This window comes from Lissotriton helveticus, chromosome 6 (assembly GCF_964261635.1).
Source record: "Lissotriton helveticus chromosome 6, aLisHel1.1, whole genome shotgun sequence".
NCBI classification, from domain to species: Eukaryota; Metazoa; Chordata; class Amphibia; order Caudata; family Salamandridae; genus Lissotriton; species Lissotriton helveticus.
Window position 1 is genome coordinate 400,944,440 of NC_136067.1, and position 18,091 is coordinate 400,962,530.

Below are 18,091 nucleotides of genomic sequence, written 5' to 3' on the forward strand. Positions count from 1 at the left end.
AGATAACTTCGATGCTATCCACCGATCCCTTATTTCTCAAGAAAAAGTCCTTAATCTCCTCCTCTAGTTCCGTGCGAAATACCAAATCCAGTAATGCCTTTGGTTGAAACGTCCATATAGGCCTCGGTCTATCAAGGCCAGGCACCTCACTCGGTCGTAGCTTCGGTGTCACTGCATCAATCGCGCTGAGACTTGCTCCGATTGTTGAATGGCAGCAGTTCTTTCAATTCCACCCTACATTGGCGAAATATATAGCGGTTTGCTCAGGATAAATGCAGGATTGGAGTTCCAGAGTGCAGGAGCCTCACATCAGTGCGGCCATTCTGCGTGCGCACTCTCTAGCGCCCCTTGTGGTGATGTTTTGTTGCATGACTATGAACGCTTACAGAACGGGTCGGTTCCTAAGTTGATTCGGCATGTGCATGACTGATGTGAGAGGTGGAGTGCAGAATGTGCATAATAGGTTTGATTTGAATGTCATCTGGGCAAGATATTCTCATCTGTCGCAGTGTTTACTCACTATTCCTTGTACCTGCATTATAGGGAATACATTCATGCTGATGCACCTTTGAGGTCTCTGTGGATTATTCTTTCTGGCTTTTCAACACCCACCTTTGACGGCATGCCCAAATTCACACAAGGACCCACTTTCAAGTGCAGTCATGATGTCAACATGTAGCTGCCTCAGTCCTAGGAATTCTGAAACTGAAGAATTTGTGCAAACCCCTTTAAAGTGCATGATTCTGCCTGCCAACACCTGCACAAAGAATGAAACACTGACAATGGCCAGCAACAGGACGACAGAGGTTATGCATAAGTAGCAGTTCATTTTTCCAATTTCAATTTTACAATTTGCATTCAAAGGTCATTCTTGACAGATCTGAACTTCTTTAGCAACCTCTAACATAATAAAAGCAAGTGAAAAATCGTTAAACACTTGCCCGGTATACTCACATCTAGTGATTCCAAACAGTACCAGCAAAAGGCATGCTTGCAGTTTTTACACATCATTTGTGCACAACCTTCATCTCGCTCAATGTAAACTTTGCACTTTGGACAGCGCTTGATTGGCACATCATCATCCTCTTCTACTTTAAAAACAGAGCTGTTCAGAAATAAATCATCGGCATTAAAAAAAATCAGCACCCAAAAATAAATATGATAACAGTGTATTTCTTAACTTTAGAGCTGCCTTATTATTATTTTTTTAGGAAAAGTACTGTAAATAAGTTATTCAATGTTGGTGCTAGAGGCCCCTATCTAAGCAACATTTTCAGAATATCTACAAAACATATATTCGAATGCTATAGATCTAATTAGAGCATCTATAAATAGGTAGTGGATTCGTGTTGAGTCACGTCTTGGTGTAAGTAAACGTCCCTTTAATCAGCAAACAACATTTCTTGTAATATTCTATTTAGGAAAAGATTTTTTACAGCTTAAGAAAATACCATAAACCTTTGAGTCACAACAGAAAAAAACATAAAACTGCTTGGATAGATGTAAACTTGTTCAAGGTTTCTCGTATTTACTGATTTTTATCGTTGGGGCTTTAGACAATAAGAGCATGCTAAACACCTCCCATTGTTTGTGCTTTTACCTGTAAAATGTGGAGACTAACTGGCAAGACAGAAATAGCATATTTGACTTTTAGGTAAGTCTGTGTGCGATCATTCTCAGGGTGGTATTAATATGTTCAATGTAGGATGCAGTATGGCACCTTCAGGTAAGCTTTAAAACAGACCAAAATGGCTGACAATCAATCATGGGCCATTGCAGGTAAGGCTGCAAGTTGCACATATCAAAATCAACCCACTTTGACATTCTTAGGCCTATCACTGAGTTTAAAAACGTTACCTCTAAAATACTTTCTGTAGGCACAAGGCCCAGCTACATACCATTCAAAAGAGAAACATGAAATGTTGTCTAACTTGTATGTTTCCACAGTAACAGGGATACCAAGATGGAATTGCAGTATAGGCCTATGAAACTGCTCCCCTGGCAAAGCATGAACAAGTTTTAAAAATAATGATAGAGATTTCCTTCTTAAGTTGTACTTAAATGGGAAAATCAATTTCGAAGGAATTTTTTTTTAGTGCAAATGCCAAAAATTGTGTTTTTAGAAAGTTGTAATATTCTGCGGTCAATGGAGTGTAGTAATAACCCATTCAACCATACCACGTAGTCCTGAAGTGACTTTATTCACATTTGTCCTCTGCCACATTTTTGCCAAGAAAAGTGTGCTATAAATAGGACTCTGCTCATTAATCCTTGCTAGAAGGAATGATGCAATTGGAGCTCTGCTCATTAGTGCCTACTAGGAGATTACAATGGCCCAAAATGGAAATACGAGTAACGTAACTTAGAAACACAAACCTGTACAAGAATGGTTATTGTGTATGGTAGGGTGGGGCTTTGACGCCTCTTTCCAACAAAGTCAGGCATGGCATCCAACTATCTTCACTCACATGTCCAAAACAGGACACAGAGATAAAGGGACATTGACACAGACCTACCAATGACTTATTAGCTCATTACTCTTACGGGAAGAGCAGAAGCATGACTAGACTCAGTCTAATTTCCTTATGTGCGGAGAGGGTGGTAGCTAAAACAATAAAAAAACAAACAAGCTATGATCCCATTTACGTGCACCCAAGTCCTGCAGGTTAAATATCACAAGTGGCATGATGCACCCATTGTGCTATCCACTATAATGTTAACATTATGCTATAGCTAGTAAAGAAGTCTCCCTTTAAACAAAACCTGCAAACTGGGACTGGCAAAAGCATAACAGCTGCGATCACCATTGCTGTTGTCGGTTAAATCCCATTTATGAAGAATGGTTGGTGCACAACCCAAAAAAACTGATGTAGCTAAACATTTAAGATAAAAAGGGCAAGGAGGGAAGGCGATAAAATAACAACTATTTCTATCATTCTGTCAAAGAGACAGAAGCTCAGAGGCCCCTCAAGATTTATTTCCCTTCTATCTCTCTCTAAATTTTGCATTGCTCTGCTTCTTTTATTGCCTTCTATGCCCATCACCTACTTTTCTATCTATTATAGGGTTGTTCATTTTAATTTTAAGATTGTCTGTTTCCCGGCACTCCGCTTGCTTCCCGCATCCATGTCCCCCCTGGTATGAGTTTGGTCCTCTTTAGACCTCCCCCGGTGGGTCTTCTTCCTTTGCTCTTTCTATTCTTTCTGGTGCTTCTCTTTCTCCTTTTCTTTTCCTCTTCTCTTCATTCCCTTTCTGTCTCTTTTTCCTCCTGGATCCTCGTGTAGTGCTTTCTTCTTGTGTAGAGAGCTGTTGGTCTTTGGTAAGTGTTTTGTTTGACGTCTTACTCCCTTTACCATGCTTCTTGCTCGGTTTTTATTTCTATGTTAGACTGTGTCTGGTTTGAATGTAGTCTCCCTTAATGTTAAGGGATTAAACCATCCGGTTAAGAGGGCTAAGGTTCTTGATTATTGTAAATCTCTGTCTTCAGATTTAGTGTTCTTACAAGAAACGAAGGTCTCCTATAAAAAAGCGTTGTTATTGCAGATAGAGTGGGCTCGTGATGTGATGTGTTCGGATGCCCTTAGCAAGAAGAATGGGGTCATAACACTTATCTCTAAAAAATCTGGGTTGCCAGTCATTTCTGCTGACCATGACTCTGAGGGACGTTGGTTGTTATTTCGATTGTCTAATGGTTCTGCTGATCTTTATGGTTTGAACATTTATGCTCCAAATGCTGATGATCCTTCTTTTTGGCAAAAGATCATTAAACAATTAGCTGTTACTCCGCATAATGGTAATTTGATCGTTGGTGGGGACTTTAATTTACCACTTGATCCAGTGCTGGATAGAAATTCGGCTTTCTCTTTCCACCCTCCTAGATCTCATAAACAATTGTTAAATATGTGCTCTTCTGAAATCTCCAAAATATTTGGCGTCTCCATAACCCTACAGGTAGTGATTTTTCCTTCTTTCCCCCCCTCATTCTAGCTTTTCTCGTATTGACTATCTCCTAGTTCATTCGTCTTTAGTGCAGCACTCATCTTCTCCGTACATTCATCTTATTCTTATCTCTGATCACGCGGCTGTTTCTTTTTCTCTCCTAAATCTCGCCCCTAAGAGAAAACCTTCCTCTTGGAGACTCAATACGGAAGTTCTCCATGACGTTGTTCAAGTTCAGAATATACAATATGAGATTGAACATTTCTTTTCTGATAATGAAGGCTAGTTAGTTCTCCGGTGGTTTTATGGGACGCTTTTAAGTGTACACTCCGGGGACACATTATTAAAGTTATGGCGAAAAGAAATGCAGACATCAAAAGGGAACTCGCGGAGTTAGCAGATAGTATTAAACAACAGGAGCTTCTTTTTCAGCGTACTAATGATAAACAATTGTTGCAATCCATTAAAAATTTGAAATATTCCTACAACACTATCGTTACCAAGAGAGCTCATATTGGGGTTCAGGCCCAGAAATCCAAACGGTTACTCTTGAAGAATCGGGCTGGTAAGATTCTAGCCGCGACTTTGAAATTTCAGGAGTCTAGCTTTAAATCCTCTCAAATCTCTTCTATTACTGACAGATCTGGTACTAAAAAATTTCAGACTAAGGAAATTTTGAGGTGTTTTGGGATTTTTATAGTTCTCTCTATACCCCCACTAATCAGTCGTCGTTTGAAGCTTGCCAGGAATTTTTTTAAACTATTCCTCTTCAGTCTGTATCTATAGCGGATGGAGAGAAATTGGTTGGCCCAATCACATCTGCTGAAATTATACATGCTATCAAGTCTACTCGGTCTGGTAAAGCCCCTGGGCCAGATGGTTTTCCCATCATGTTTTACAAGACCTTTCTCCCTTCTATGGTTCCTCGTCTTAAAGCTGTTTTTGATGTGTTTATTCACGAGAGCGCGGTTTCAGGTACTGCGGCGGATGCTACTATTGTAGTAATTACAAAAGACGGGAAAGATGTCTCAGACCCTAAAAACTTGTGGCCCTATTTCCCTTCTTTATATGGAGGCTAAAATCTTTGCTAAGATTCTTGCCAAGCGGTTAGAATCTTATATTCCTTCTTTAGTTCATTCATCTCAGATGGGGTTCGTGAAGGGTAGACTTGCTAGAGATAATATCCGTACCTTCTGCCATATTCTAGGTACAGCTAAGGGGTCTACGCTTCCAGCTGCTGCTCTAGCCTTAGATGCTGAGAAGGCTTTTGATAAGGTATCTTGGCCTTTTCTCCATGCTGTTCTTCGTGCACATAATCTTGGTGACTCTTTTGTTAACATGGTTATGTCCTTATATGCCGAACCGAGAGCGAATATCCGTGTCAATGGGGCTACCTCTGAGTTTTTCAGTCTTCGTCAAGGTACCCGTCAAGGCTGTCTCTTATCCCCGCTTTTGTTTTTATTAGCTATTGATCCTCTTCTTAGACTATTTGATCTCCATCCGGATATCAAGGGGTTTACTTTTGGTCCGCATTGCATAAAAACAGCGTCTTACGTGGATGATGTTCTTATTTTTTCGGATGATATTGTTTCGGCTATTCCCGCGCTTACAGATATTATTGCTTGTTTTTCTAAGGTCTCTGGTTATACGCTTAACAGAGACAAGACTGAGATGTTCCCCCTGAATGCTTATTGCTTCCCAGCGCATATGGGTACCGCTGGCTTTAAGTGGCAATCTAAACATCTCAAATATCTAGGGATTTGGTTTTGTGGTACTCTCTATGATACGGTGGCATATAATGAGGTGCAAACTCTACTCAAAGTTCGTCAACTTTTAGATACTTGGTCCCCTAAACATATCTCTTGGTGGGGTCGTATCCAAACTCTAAAAATGATGATTACTCCTATTATTAACTTTGTTTCTTCTATGCTTCCGGTGAAATTGTCTTCTTCCTTTTTTCGTGAGATTGACTCCATTACTTCTAAGTGTCTCTGGAGTGATAAGAGGGCTAGAATTGCGTATAAGTCTTTGAGGAAACCTTATGAGATGGGCGGTTGTAATTTTCCTGATTGGGAGAGATACCAGGTGGCTTTTTTAGCTTCCCAAGGTGCTTTGTGGTTTTCCTCGATTCCTGTTCACACGCCTTCTTGGGTGTTTATTGAGCAACATCTCTCATTTCCCTTACCACTTTCTTCCTTTTTAACCACATCCAATTTATCTATTCCTTTTTCCCGCTCAATTATCTTAGATACTATTGCAGAAGTTAAGTCTGTGGATAAGAAAGTGGCTACCCCGATTGATAAATCGAGGTGGTCTTCTTTATGGCGTAATCCTAGATTAAAATTTGTTATTGATCCCACGTTGATCCCTTACTGGACTTCTAAAGGAGTGATTTGAGTTCGTCATTCGTATGACTCCAATAATGATCCGTTGCCCTTTTCCTCTTTAGCTCAACAGTTCTCGCTCTCCAATTTAGACTTCTATACTTTTCTAAAAATTAAAGTAGCTCTTGCTAAAGTACGCCTGGAGCCCAATTCTCCTACTGTTATGTTATTTTCCTTGTGGCTTCGATCTGGTCATGTGGCTTTAAAAATTTATAAATTTCTGTCTTCTACTTCATCTGCCTTACATACTGTTACCCAACAAAAATGGTTACATCATTTTGATAACGATCTTACTGACCATATTTTGCCGGAAACCTGGCAGTTGATTGGGAAATTTTCTCTCCGTGATAAGATCGCCCCTTCTTTAACCCAATCTAAATTTTTTTCTCTCAACCTTCTCCATTGGACTCCTGTGCGTTTGCATTCGCTAAACTTGAAGAATGATGATCTCTGTTGGAGCTGTGGTCTGGCTACTGGCGATTATCTGCATATGTTTCTTACCTGTTCTCTTTTACAACCCTTCTGGGATCTCATAAATAAACATCTTATATTAATTTTTAATACTGCTTTTCAGCTTTCCTTCCCAATTGGTCCTATTGGGCCCATTAGCTTCCCGAGTACCTTTGCCTTTGGATACCTTAGATTTGCAATTGCTTGATCTTTTATTGACAGTTGCTGTTGAGGTAATTCTTATGGAATGGAAATCTTTTTCTTCCGTATCATATCATACATGGTGAGCATGGGTTTCTTTTTTACGAAGCGCACACATTTCAGTTGATGTGGCTCATCTTACCCCTACTATCTCTAGTAATGTTTGGAAAGCTCTGGACGCTTATATGGACTTGGCCGCGAAGGGTTTGGTGGACCAGTATCCTTTTGTGTCATCTACTTGATTGCTGTTTGTTATTTGTGTGATGTGTGTTTGTAGTACTGCAGTGGATCCTTCCCTTCCCTTGCTCTTTTTCCTTCTTCTTGCTGTCTTCTTTTCTACTTTCTTTCTTCTTTCTTTTTTTTCCTTTTTCTCTCTTTTTTACTTCTTCCATTCATAATAGTGATACCGTTTACGGATATTTTGGTTCACTGACATTTCCCTTATGAGTTTCTTATATTTCACCTTTATATTGTTTGCGGGAATTATTTGTAATTGATTCAATGGATTTCGATTGTATCACTATGTATTGTATTTAACTATTTCTTATACTTCTTAAAATGTAATAAACTTATTGAACAAAAAAAAAAAAAAAGAATGACGACAAAATTACCCATTATGATCCCCTACCACGCTGACACCCAATAGAGATTCTACTTTCACGAGATCTAGACCAGGATAAACGTTTCTACCTAGAAGATGTGGGGGCTCACATGAAGAAACCTTCAGACGATTAACTGTCCTCTGTATACACAAATGTTAAATCAACTCATCTTGGCAGCAAACTGGAGACAAGCCAGAGCAGTTGCAGTCTGCGTTGCTAATCCCAGATGTTACAGCATCTCAAACTTCCCTTCAACAATCCATAAGCTTAAAAAAGCCCCCACATCAACAATGGCACTGCCAACATCAACAGCATTACAAAGCTAAAAACTCCAATAGGAAGAACAAAACAGCACGGATGACAAGTTGAACCAAAGAAAGGACAAGTTGTGTCAGCTCCACAAACTGAGAAGGGCCAGAAGCAACATCAGAGACAAGAAAAATGATATTAACCCACTCATGGTCGGCCAACCCCCCAGAATATGATTTAATGCACTAAGGAGCGAAACCCACCCAGGCCCTATGCCAGGTCTTACTTAAGGAGATCGTTCCACTGCTAACCCTATTGCGAAGCAATGCTTGGCCGACTGGACCAGTCAACTCGATCTGCATTCAGGATTCCAACATGATTGGACAAATTAGAGCAAACATAATATTGTCTAAAGCAAGAGGCAAGCAAATCAATCCTCTCTAGCAAACAAAAGCCCAACTAACCCAGCCACCTGCCCCAGTACACTTACAGCTAGAGCATGCAAACTATGCATCGAGTGGGAAGACTCATCAATCTGCAACTTAAATTGAAAGACTGAATCACTATCAATTGCTAGATTGTCCTCTGTGTCCCCAAACTGAGTGATTAGGAGACATAACTCACAAAAGAACTTAAAAGGGTAACGGGAAGACACAGAAGTACTTGATGATATATGCTGTACACAAAACATGCTTCAGAGGAAACAAATGAATTCCTGTTCTTAATCTGCAACATCAGTGTTTATTAAAACCTTTCTTAAAACCACATTAAAGGAGAAAACAGCAATGAACAAATTTCAAGCTGATCAGGGCCCTCATACCAAGAGATTGACTTATAAAACCGACAGAGCAGATAATTGCCAGTCTACTCTTACTGAATCCAGAAAAGACACTGGGTCTCATATGTCTGCTTTTAATCAGTTGCTCAGGAGAGTCAAAGTAAGAACAAAAGTCAGCTGAAAGTCCTGAGACCAAAGTGTAAAGACAGTTCACAACACTGCAATCTATGAACAGTTGGAATACCCAAGGATGCCGAAGGCGAGCACTAAAAAAATTTGATCCCATGATTTAGCAAATTATTCAAGGAGGCTATCATAGCAGCAACAAATTCTGCAGACAGAGCTACAAATGTGTCCTTTGATCACGCACATTAGATATTGTCCACTTTCCCTAAGACAGAGACCGGATCATGAGCCATTATCGTTTTCTTTCAAGATTACCTTCTAAAGAAAAATCCTAGCACTGGCTAGAGAAAAGTGATGTATTACTACTAAAGAAAGCTATTTATTTCCAATGTAATTTCTATTCCTACAATGATTGCAGCTGGCTCATTGATTGGGATTCGTTTCTCAGAACCTGAACAACTGAGACTTTTTCTGTCACACTGAAGAAACATGAGAGCATATTATTCCTTCTGACTGCTCTTTACCTGAAGTGATTGGACAAAGGGCAGGGCTTTAAAGGCCATCCCCATTTTCCCGGGTGCTCAATATTGCACCTACATTGAAACAGAAGGGGGGTGGGGAAGTACGAGTTACTTACCTGCAGTAACTATGCATCTGGTAGAGATGATTCTAGCCGCAGTTTCCTTAACGTGGAGTTATCCCCAGGCGCAAGACTGGATCCGGAAAATGTTTCTTTGCCACAGCATCTCTGTGCGCCAGGGGGCGGTACCACGTGACTCCGCCCTGACGTCGTCCCCTGCGTGACGTCAGCAAGGTCACATAAGCCCCACCCTGGCGCGCCGCCTTCAGTTTTCTTTGGAGAACTCTTCGGTGCCACAACGCAGCGCCAGCACAAACAAAAACTGTGAGAATATAGGAAGTGTGCAAAAAAAATCAGATAAACAGAAAGGAAAAACTAAGTGGTGAGGAACAGCACCATTCGGGAAAGTGCCAGGCACTGTGGCACACAATAGTCATAGGAGGGAAGAGCAGAGCACAGCTACTGCGAAGCAACCCCGCAAGCAAATCCGACATACTCCTTGAGGGTAGAAAAGTATGTGAAAAATGTCACAGCAGACAAAAAGGCCTGCAATCACAGTCCATAAACAGTGAAGGACAACAAGGCCAGAACAGAAGTGTAACGAGAATTACCCCCAGACAATCCCAAAAAGGGGAGGTGCATCCCCTGTAAGAGCCAAGGACCGAGGCACAGCCAAGAGACCCCATCCCAGAGGCCTACAGAGTCAAAAATTTCAAGCAATGAAAAAAGGGGAAGAGCGTGAGTAGGTCCCACATTGGAAGACCAGGGTGCGAGACGCAGAAGTACCCAGGAAACCACCAACCAATCACCAGAAAGGAAGGCCTGGATCAAACAAACAGAATGAAGCAACCCATTAGGGAGGAAGTGAGAGAGGAAACACGCAGAAGGCAAAACCACCCGGAGGCAGGCGAGTGCAGAAGACCGGGGAGGAAGAGTGGGTTGTGAAGGAATCTGCGGCTATAATCGTCTCTACCAGATACATTGTTACCGAAGGTAAGTAACTCGTACATCTGATAGAGTTTACTGGCCGCAGATTCCTTAAAGTAGAATAGATACCCTAGCCACACCCAGAAGAGAGGAGGGTCTGCGAGAGAGCCTCCCAGGAAGAAACACAGGGCCCCAGCAGGGGATGTGTAATGGGGGCAAGAAGGGCGGCCCAGCCCGCACCAAGCAGAAGGAAGCAAGGACGAGGCGAAGGAAGGCCAGGTTACCCCTAGCCCAGCCAAAGTACCAGGGACATCCGCCAGAAAGCCCCGGAGGGACAGACAATGGCAGAGGAGTACCGGGGAAGAAAGAATCACCCCAAGGCAAGCCAGCCACAGGAAAACACACACAGTGAAGGGGGCAGCTGAACCGGCCACAGCCTCAAGGCAGAAATGGCTCCACAGTCAAGAAAGACAGGCATGAGAAAAAACACATAGTCTTGCAAGGCTCCAACAGAACAAGAGGCAGGTGCACAAGGGCCCCACGCCATGGCCCCCAGCCGTGGACCAGAAAGAGCAGGCTGACGCAGCCAGCCAATACCATGAAACCGAGCGCCCAGACCAAGCAGAGCGCAAGACGAAGGCAAAAGCCAGGGAAATCCAGAACAACCCCCAAAGGGAGACCGTTCCGGACGTAAACCGACCCACAAAAAGAAGTGGGACCAACCAGAAAAGAAGGAGGAGAAACACGTAGGACGGGCTTAAGCCGTCAGCCAGAACACAGGAAAAATATCAGGACTCCTATCCCCCCTGGAACACCAGAGAGGACCAGGCCGAAACGCCGGACAAATAAGGGCGGAAACACCACAATACAACACCGCAGATGGCAAGGCAAAGCTGGTCCAGCGATGCAGCAGTTACTGGGAAAGACAGAACCTGGAGCAGCACAAGCTACGACAAGATCAAAGAAACCGCACCAGCGGTATACAGCAATGCCAGGAAAGGTGAGTAACTCGTAAAAAGGAGTCCACACCCTTCCAGCGTAGGACAGAGGTATACAATAGCTACAAGTACCCCACTTAGGGTATGACACGTCTTAAAGAAAACATGGGAACCAGTCTTAGGGAAAAAACCCGTATCAGAGAACAAGAACATAAGACCTGCGGTAGGAACCACAGGAGGCTTAGCAATCAGCCAAAAAATACACACTTGCCAAAAGGTCTGAACCAGCAGCCAACCGAAGAGAGGGGCCAACCAAGGAACCCCGAAGGCAGGTCACGCCACACAGAACATACAAACGAGCCACTCAAAGAAGGAAAGAAGGGACTCCACAGAATCCCACAGGCTAGAGGTAGCCCTGGCCAACACACAAAGTGTGTTGAGCGCCCGCAAAGCAGCACTGGATGAAGTGAAGATGATACGCCCCCATGAATCCAACCACCGGGCCTCCCGAGACGGAGGAAACAATACAACAGGCAAGGATGGAAAAGCAGTCCACGGAAGAAAACCCCGAGTAGGAGGGTGGAAGGAAAGGCAAACTGGGTCGTGTGGAGCAGGACGGTGGTGATGCAGGAGCGGCTGAGGTACCGGATTACCGGTGGCAGGACGCCCCCAAAAGAGAGTTGTGGAGCGACGCTTCGAAAGGAAGGAACAGCTCCCGTCCACCAGAGCCCTGGTGGAGAACTTCCAAGAGGTTATCCGTAGGGAAAGGGGTAATGGGGTCACCCATTTGCAAAATGCCAGCGGCCATGGAAATAGCCCAAACAAAGGCAACACTGGCATCCATAGGGCGCTGCGGGGGAGAAAGCAACTCCTCTGTGGGCGACGGCTGCAAACTGAGCCGTCCATCCCCAAGTCCAGCTAGAGGGGGAAGTGGCCAGCCCCTGAATGGTGGGGAATCCAGGGGGGACCTGAGGGACCACCGGGGAAGGCGGAGTAGCCAACCGCGAGCTGCTGAAAAGAGGGTCCGAGGATTGAGGCTGCAGGGACAGCGAAGAGCCTTCCCCGGAAGACACTGGTGAAAAAGCAAAGGTGTGGCGGCCTGTTTCCGGAGAGGAAGAGACCAGGAGATGACAACCTTCCACAGAGGAAGGAACCTCCAAAGATGAATCAAGGACCCAACGCCGGCAGGGCGCCGTGGAGTCCGCCACAGGCGCCGGCTCGACGTCTATCGGCACTGGAGTGGACATTGGCGGCGCCGACCTCCACCACCATGTGCTCCCTAGGAGAATGGGGCAGGGTTGGAACCGGTTCGGCTAAGGAACGGCGACGAAAAGGCGCCAGCTCGACCTCACACAGGTCAGCCACCCCTGTAGAGGGCTGAGAGGGACTCTGGAAAGCACCCCAGGCCCCGGCCTCCACCCGCGGCACCTCCAGGGCCAGGGAGGAAAGCGTTCTGCGCAGGCTCGGCCCTTGGCGAGGCAGCTGCAGGCTCAGTGGGCCGAGGGGAACTCGGGGACAAACCCCGAGTCCCGACGATCTCCTGCAACGCCACAGGGAGCCTCGAAGGGATTTGCGGCGAGGCAGGGATGCCGTGGGTCGAAGAGGGGAGCCCCGCAGGACCATGCCCCGACGACACCACTCTCCTACAACCTGAAGCCGGACCCATCGGCGCCGGGGACGGCCCTCGCAAAGCAAAGGGATCCGCAGGCATCTTAGGAGGAGCCGGAGGGGCCAAAGAAGCCTGAAGAGCCGCAGTATAGGCTTTCATCTGGGCCCTAGTTGCCTCAACGCAGGGAAAACAGCGGGTAGGGTGGCGACTGTCCAGAGGGGATCCCGCGCCCGCTGCCGAACGAGGACAAGGCCTCAAAGACAAGCTGCAGGTCCTATCAGCTGGCGAGCGACGCCCTTGGGGCCATGTCGCAGGCCGATGCCGCAGACGGAATCGGCGGTTCCTGGCTTCCGAGGTAGAGGACGGACGCTGAGACGACAGACCTGGACAAGCGGGCCAACAGCAATTTCATCCGGCCGGGACTTCGGTTTGAGGTGCTGACAAGCTTTTTAGTCCATACAGTCATGGTGCTCGCCCAAATACCACATGCAGATAGGGTGAGCGTCCGTCGCCGACATCTGGCATGCACAATCCATACATGTCTTGAAGCCCGAAGGCATACGCACATTGTTCCTAAACGCAAGGCGTGAAAAGGAGGCCGGAAAACAGGCCAGGACACGTTCCGGATCTGTGTTGCACGCGGAAAAAAGGAAAACTGACGTTGGCGCGCTGGGGTGGGTCTTATGTGACCTTGCTGACGTCACGCCCGCGGACGACGTCAGGCAGAGTCACGTGGTACCATCCCCCCGGCGCGGCAAAGAAAAATTTTCTGGATCCAGTCGAGCACCTGAGGATAATTCTACGTTAAGGAATCTGCGGCTAGTAGTCTATCAGATTAATGCGGCTCAGTAGTCGAGTGGGACCGGGGGTCTAGTCGGAGTGGAAGTGACAACGAGAGGATGGTCAAGAGAGTGATGGGGAAGTCAGGGGTTTCGACTGAAGAGCAGCAGGGAAGGTAGGGGATGAGACAAAAGTGAGGGCAGGAAAATATGTCATAATGTGATGACACAAATGGGGACGAGCAGAGAGCTGTAGACAAAGGCTTGACAAATTACTAGGCCCCCCCAAATCTTGCTTAGCTCTTTTAGAATGGTTACCATAACTGTCAAATGTTTACATGTACAACCAAAGCAATTAAAGTTCAAGCATTAGCTTGCATACCTAAAACCATGTACTGCTTGTTTCCAAGAGACTACTCATCAATAAAGATCAACATTTTTCTTGTCTAGGCATCAAGCCATTCAATGTCACTCCTGTATTTTGTTGAAAAATTAGATTTCTTGCATAAATATTTTTTCAAATAAGGGTAATCAGTATACCGTCACAGGAAATATAAAATGCGTTTATGCTAATGGCATTATCATACAATACAATAAATACCTAGCTTCTCCAGGAAGAAAGGTAATTGGCAGGTTATCTGAGCAGCCCTGTCCAGGATGCCAGTTGGCTTTACATACAGAACAGAATTCAATTTCACAAGCATTGCACTGTATTAGTTGTGGATTTAGAGGTGCTGCTTCTTGAAGTTGGCAGACTGCCTGGCAGGAAGAAGATGGACACCAGGTTCGACATGGATCCAAAAGAATTTCTAAAAAAGAAAGTCCAAAAACATTTATAATATCAGCATTCTCTAACAAGGCAAAAGGAAACATAGAAGCAGGTGATACTCAGAAAGCATCCCACTTTACCTACTAGCACGTTTTAGTTTCAATTTTACATGCTAATTGTCTGTATTTAATACTGCAATATGTGTGGTTTTGCTGCTGTTGAGGCTGTAAATGTTAGTATCTGCCTCTCAAGTCCATTCACTATGTACATAGAATGGCCAATTTAGCATGGTACTAAAGTTAATAGCACGCACAGAAAACACAACACTGTTTCAAAAGATAAAGAATTATAAAGCATACATATCTACCCCTTAAGTGCACAAGGTGTGCAAAGGTTCTTTCCTTCTCGTTCGCATCCCTTGATGTAATGCACTTTACAAAGCCCACTCGCACATCATAATTGTGGAGCTTTTGATGTGAAGAAGGCGAATCGCTTACAATGCAATTCAAATTAATGCACTGAAACAGAAATTGCGTAAATCTGCCAGATAGTTTTACTGTCACAATTTGCTAGGGCACCATGGTTTTCACAGTAGTCACACCTATGAGACATTGCTAAGATCAATGTGGAAGAATTCAAGTCATTGAGGAAGTCAAATGACCGGCATAGCGATGAACTGTGCTATGCATGTTCTTCCATGGGATTAATAAATATTTGGAATGAAACCTAATGGGCAGAATGTTTACGTGGGGATATCTCACGGGGATGGTGAAAGATATGGTGGGATCTGGAAATATTAGGACACCTCCAATTTGAGTGAGTTCTGGTGGCTGAGTGGATGCAGCATTACACAAGGTATCTGTGTAAATGGTTCAGTACCGGTCAAAGTATTTTCTTGTTGACTGAGCCATGCAGCAATTAGCTGATACTATGTTTTGCATGCAGAGGCAACAAGGAGAGGTAATGGTAATGAAGACAGATAAGAAGTAGCCTGAAGAACACCATTCATACAAACAGGTTTTGATCGCTGCATAGCTAGCACTTCAGTGAATATTGCATTAAGCAGTGTGAACCAGCCAGGACTTACTTGCAGCACTAACTAATTGGTACGTCATACACTCTATGAACCTCAAAAGTACTTATGTTAAGAGTCCTTGTAAGACTGCAGGAGTTTCATAGCGCCTGGGTAAAAGGCATCCCAAGGTGCACCTGCTGTATTAACAGTGGTGAAAAAGATCCACATTGCTATTGTTTTCATTTTCAGATCAGTATAGGTCCAAGATGAATTGTAAGAGTTCAAAAGGGTTGGTAGCATTGAAGCTTGCTAAAGTACAGAGCACTGCCACATATGGTTTTACGACGGATGTCTAGCACTGTAAAGTTTTACTTTAGCCTGAATATAAAAAAATCTATGAGGTTGCCTGCAACCAATCTGACAGCTTTGTGGCTTCAAGGCGATGCAATAAATCACTGTCCAGTTAGTGCTACTTCTTATAAAAATAAAAAGTACTTTATTATGCAACCACTTCTCTTCCGCTTTGCAGCAGCACACCTTGTTTCAAACAGAAGCCATAGTGTTTAGCCCTTACAGTCCATTTTAACAGCGCTAACAGTGAGTGAGACTCACTTCCAGCTAAGGACCACAAATCATGTAGAAACATAAATAAATAGGCTAAATGGGTCTGAACCCATTCTACCATTTGGGTGACAAACCTCTCTGGTCAGGCAAGGTAAGTACATTATTAATATTTCTTAACAAAATTGATATGCTAGTACACCTGCCATAACCTGCTTCCCTAAGTAATAAAGTTAATGGTGTGTGTACAGATCCAGGTAGAGTTAATATCAAGATCTAGGGGTGGATGGCGGTAATCTGCTATCCCTTTAAAAAATGTCAGATCTTGCAATTATGATTAGAAAGCATTATCATTAAAATAGCACATTTTCGTTTAGATGGGAACATCTTTACTTTTTCATTAAAATAACATTTCCCGAAAAAGAATGCTATTGGGTTGTGCCCATACATAACATCATTAGTGATTGGGCATATTCCCATCTGGTTTATTCTCTATGAAAAATAATGTAAATAATAGCAATTTTATTCTAATGAGTCCACATCCTGTGTTCTCCTTAAGGGTGGTAAACATAGATGAGCTTTACATTGTTTGACTGCTGTTACACTTTTTAAATAGTTGGACATTAAAGAGTACAACACATAAAAAGACATCCAAATGTGTATAGGTGTTGGGTCTTTAGACATTCCAAATTCAATTTCTGAAAGTGGATCACTCTTTGTTGCAACTTTCGTGACTTTCTGCTTCTCTAACCCTGTGCCTTCTAATATCAGTTTTTCAGTGTCTAACAATCCTCCATATTCTCCAGTCCAAGTGTCTGAGTCTACCTTTCATCAACCGTTGATCTCCTGTTCTATAGCTCCACTGCTGTGTTTCGTGATGTTCTTGCCTCTATCTCTCCTTGCCCCCCCTCTTGCTGTAGGCCACTGTAGAAGAGAAGAGAATGTTGATAAACAATGGAGAGGTTGAATCCTACATCAAAGATGTATTTTAGTCTTGGCATATGCTCCTGTTAATGTTTCCCGTCCAATTGTGTATGTTGGTATTTCAAACTTTAATATTATATGGTGTTCTGTTCAAGTCCTGGTTTGGGTGTCACTTTCTTTTTTTTTATTTCAGGGTTTGCACCTCTACATCAAAGCACCTGCATCAACCTTAACCAGAGTCTGGATGTTCCCGTCCTCTTTTATCATGGATTCACACTTCCATCTCCAGTGAGCCAGCCGTGGCCCTTTGCATATCCCCTTGCCTTTTTGTCAAACTTTGGATCATCATGCTCTTATTCACTACCCCTCAGTGCTCCAATGAGCCTACATTAGGTACCTGTAATAAGGGGATACATTTCGCTCTGCTTGGGCAAGGGTGGTAGCAGAAAATTCCTCACATGGCCACATTCACATGATGTTGAGGTAGAACATTTGCTACCCAGTAGTTTAAGGAGCGAGGGTAGGAGGTTTCATAGGTCCTCGTATACTTCTGTTCTACACTTGGTAATATTTGGAAACTCATTAGCGCTCAGATTTCAAGCTCACAAGAAATTCTCCAATGCTATCATGAATCGGCCTATGTAAGGCAGTATGGTTGTGGTCTCAAAGGACCTCCAGATGTGTCAATTTATGCCGCACCAGCAGTCTTCGGCATTGGAACTCAGAATCTCCTTTTTGTGGTAAGATTATGCTGGAAGAACTCATTGCGTTCAAGTTGTTATGTTGGGCTGCACTCTAAGAGACTTTAGCAGTTGCACTTGCTTGACCGAACAAAAATCCTAATTCGAACTCGAATGTTTAGTATTTCAAAAATAATTTCTCCATGGAACATCCCAGATCTGTTCCATATCCCAATTACTATAATTAGCACTCCTTGAACTGTAGTGTAGTTCCTATATTCCCAATAGGCTCTGCGCATTGGAATAATATATCCTATAGATTTGACGTAGGACTTAGGTCGACTAGGTCTCTATCGAATGTATGAGACTTAATTGTGAGTGCCAGCTAGCTCAGAGGCCACTAGAAACTTTCTCGAATTCACAAGAAGGGATTAGTTTCTGACAACCGCATAAACATGACAATTTCGTTTCCCCAAGAATAAAACTGATCTTCAGAGTCGTGGAAACAATAGATAGATATTTTGCTCAGTCAATCGTGCATGCTTCGTTTCATCAGAGGTGCAGAGAAAGAGAGAGATAG

At 43.8% G+C, this 18,091-nt stretch overlaps 1 protein-coding gene across 1 annotated transcript in view; it reads right to left on the reverse strand.

Annotated features, from left to right (window-relative positions):
* Positions 1 to 18,091, reverse strand: part of RNF144A (ring finger protein 144A) — a 160,686-nt gene that overhangs the window by 54,812 nt on the left and 87,783 nt on the right. The window contains exons 5-6 of the mRNA XM_078647844.1: positions 14,164 to 14,371; positions 955 to 1,105 (exon numbers count right to left, since the gene is read on the reverse strand). Coding sequence (XP_078503970.1) covers positions 955 to 1,105; positions 14,164 to 14,371 — 359 coding nt within the window. The remainder of the gene's footprint in view (positions 1 to 954; positions 1,106 to 14,163; positions 14,372 to 18,091) is intronic.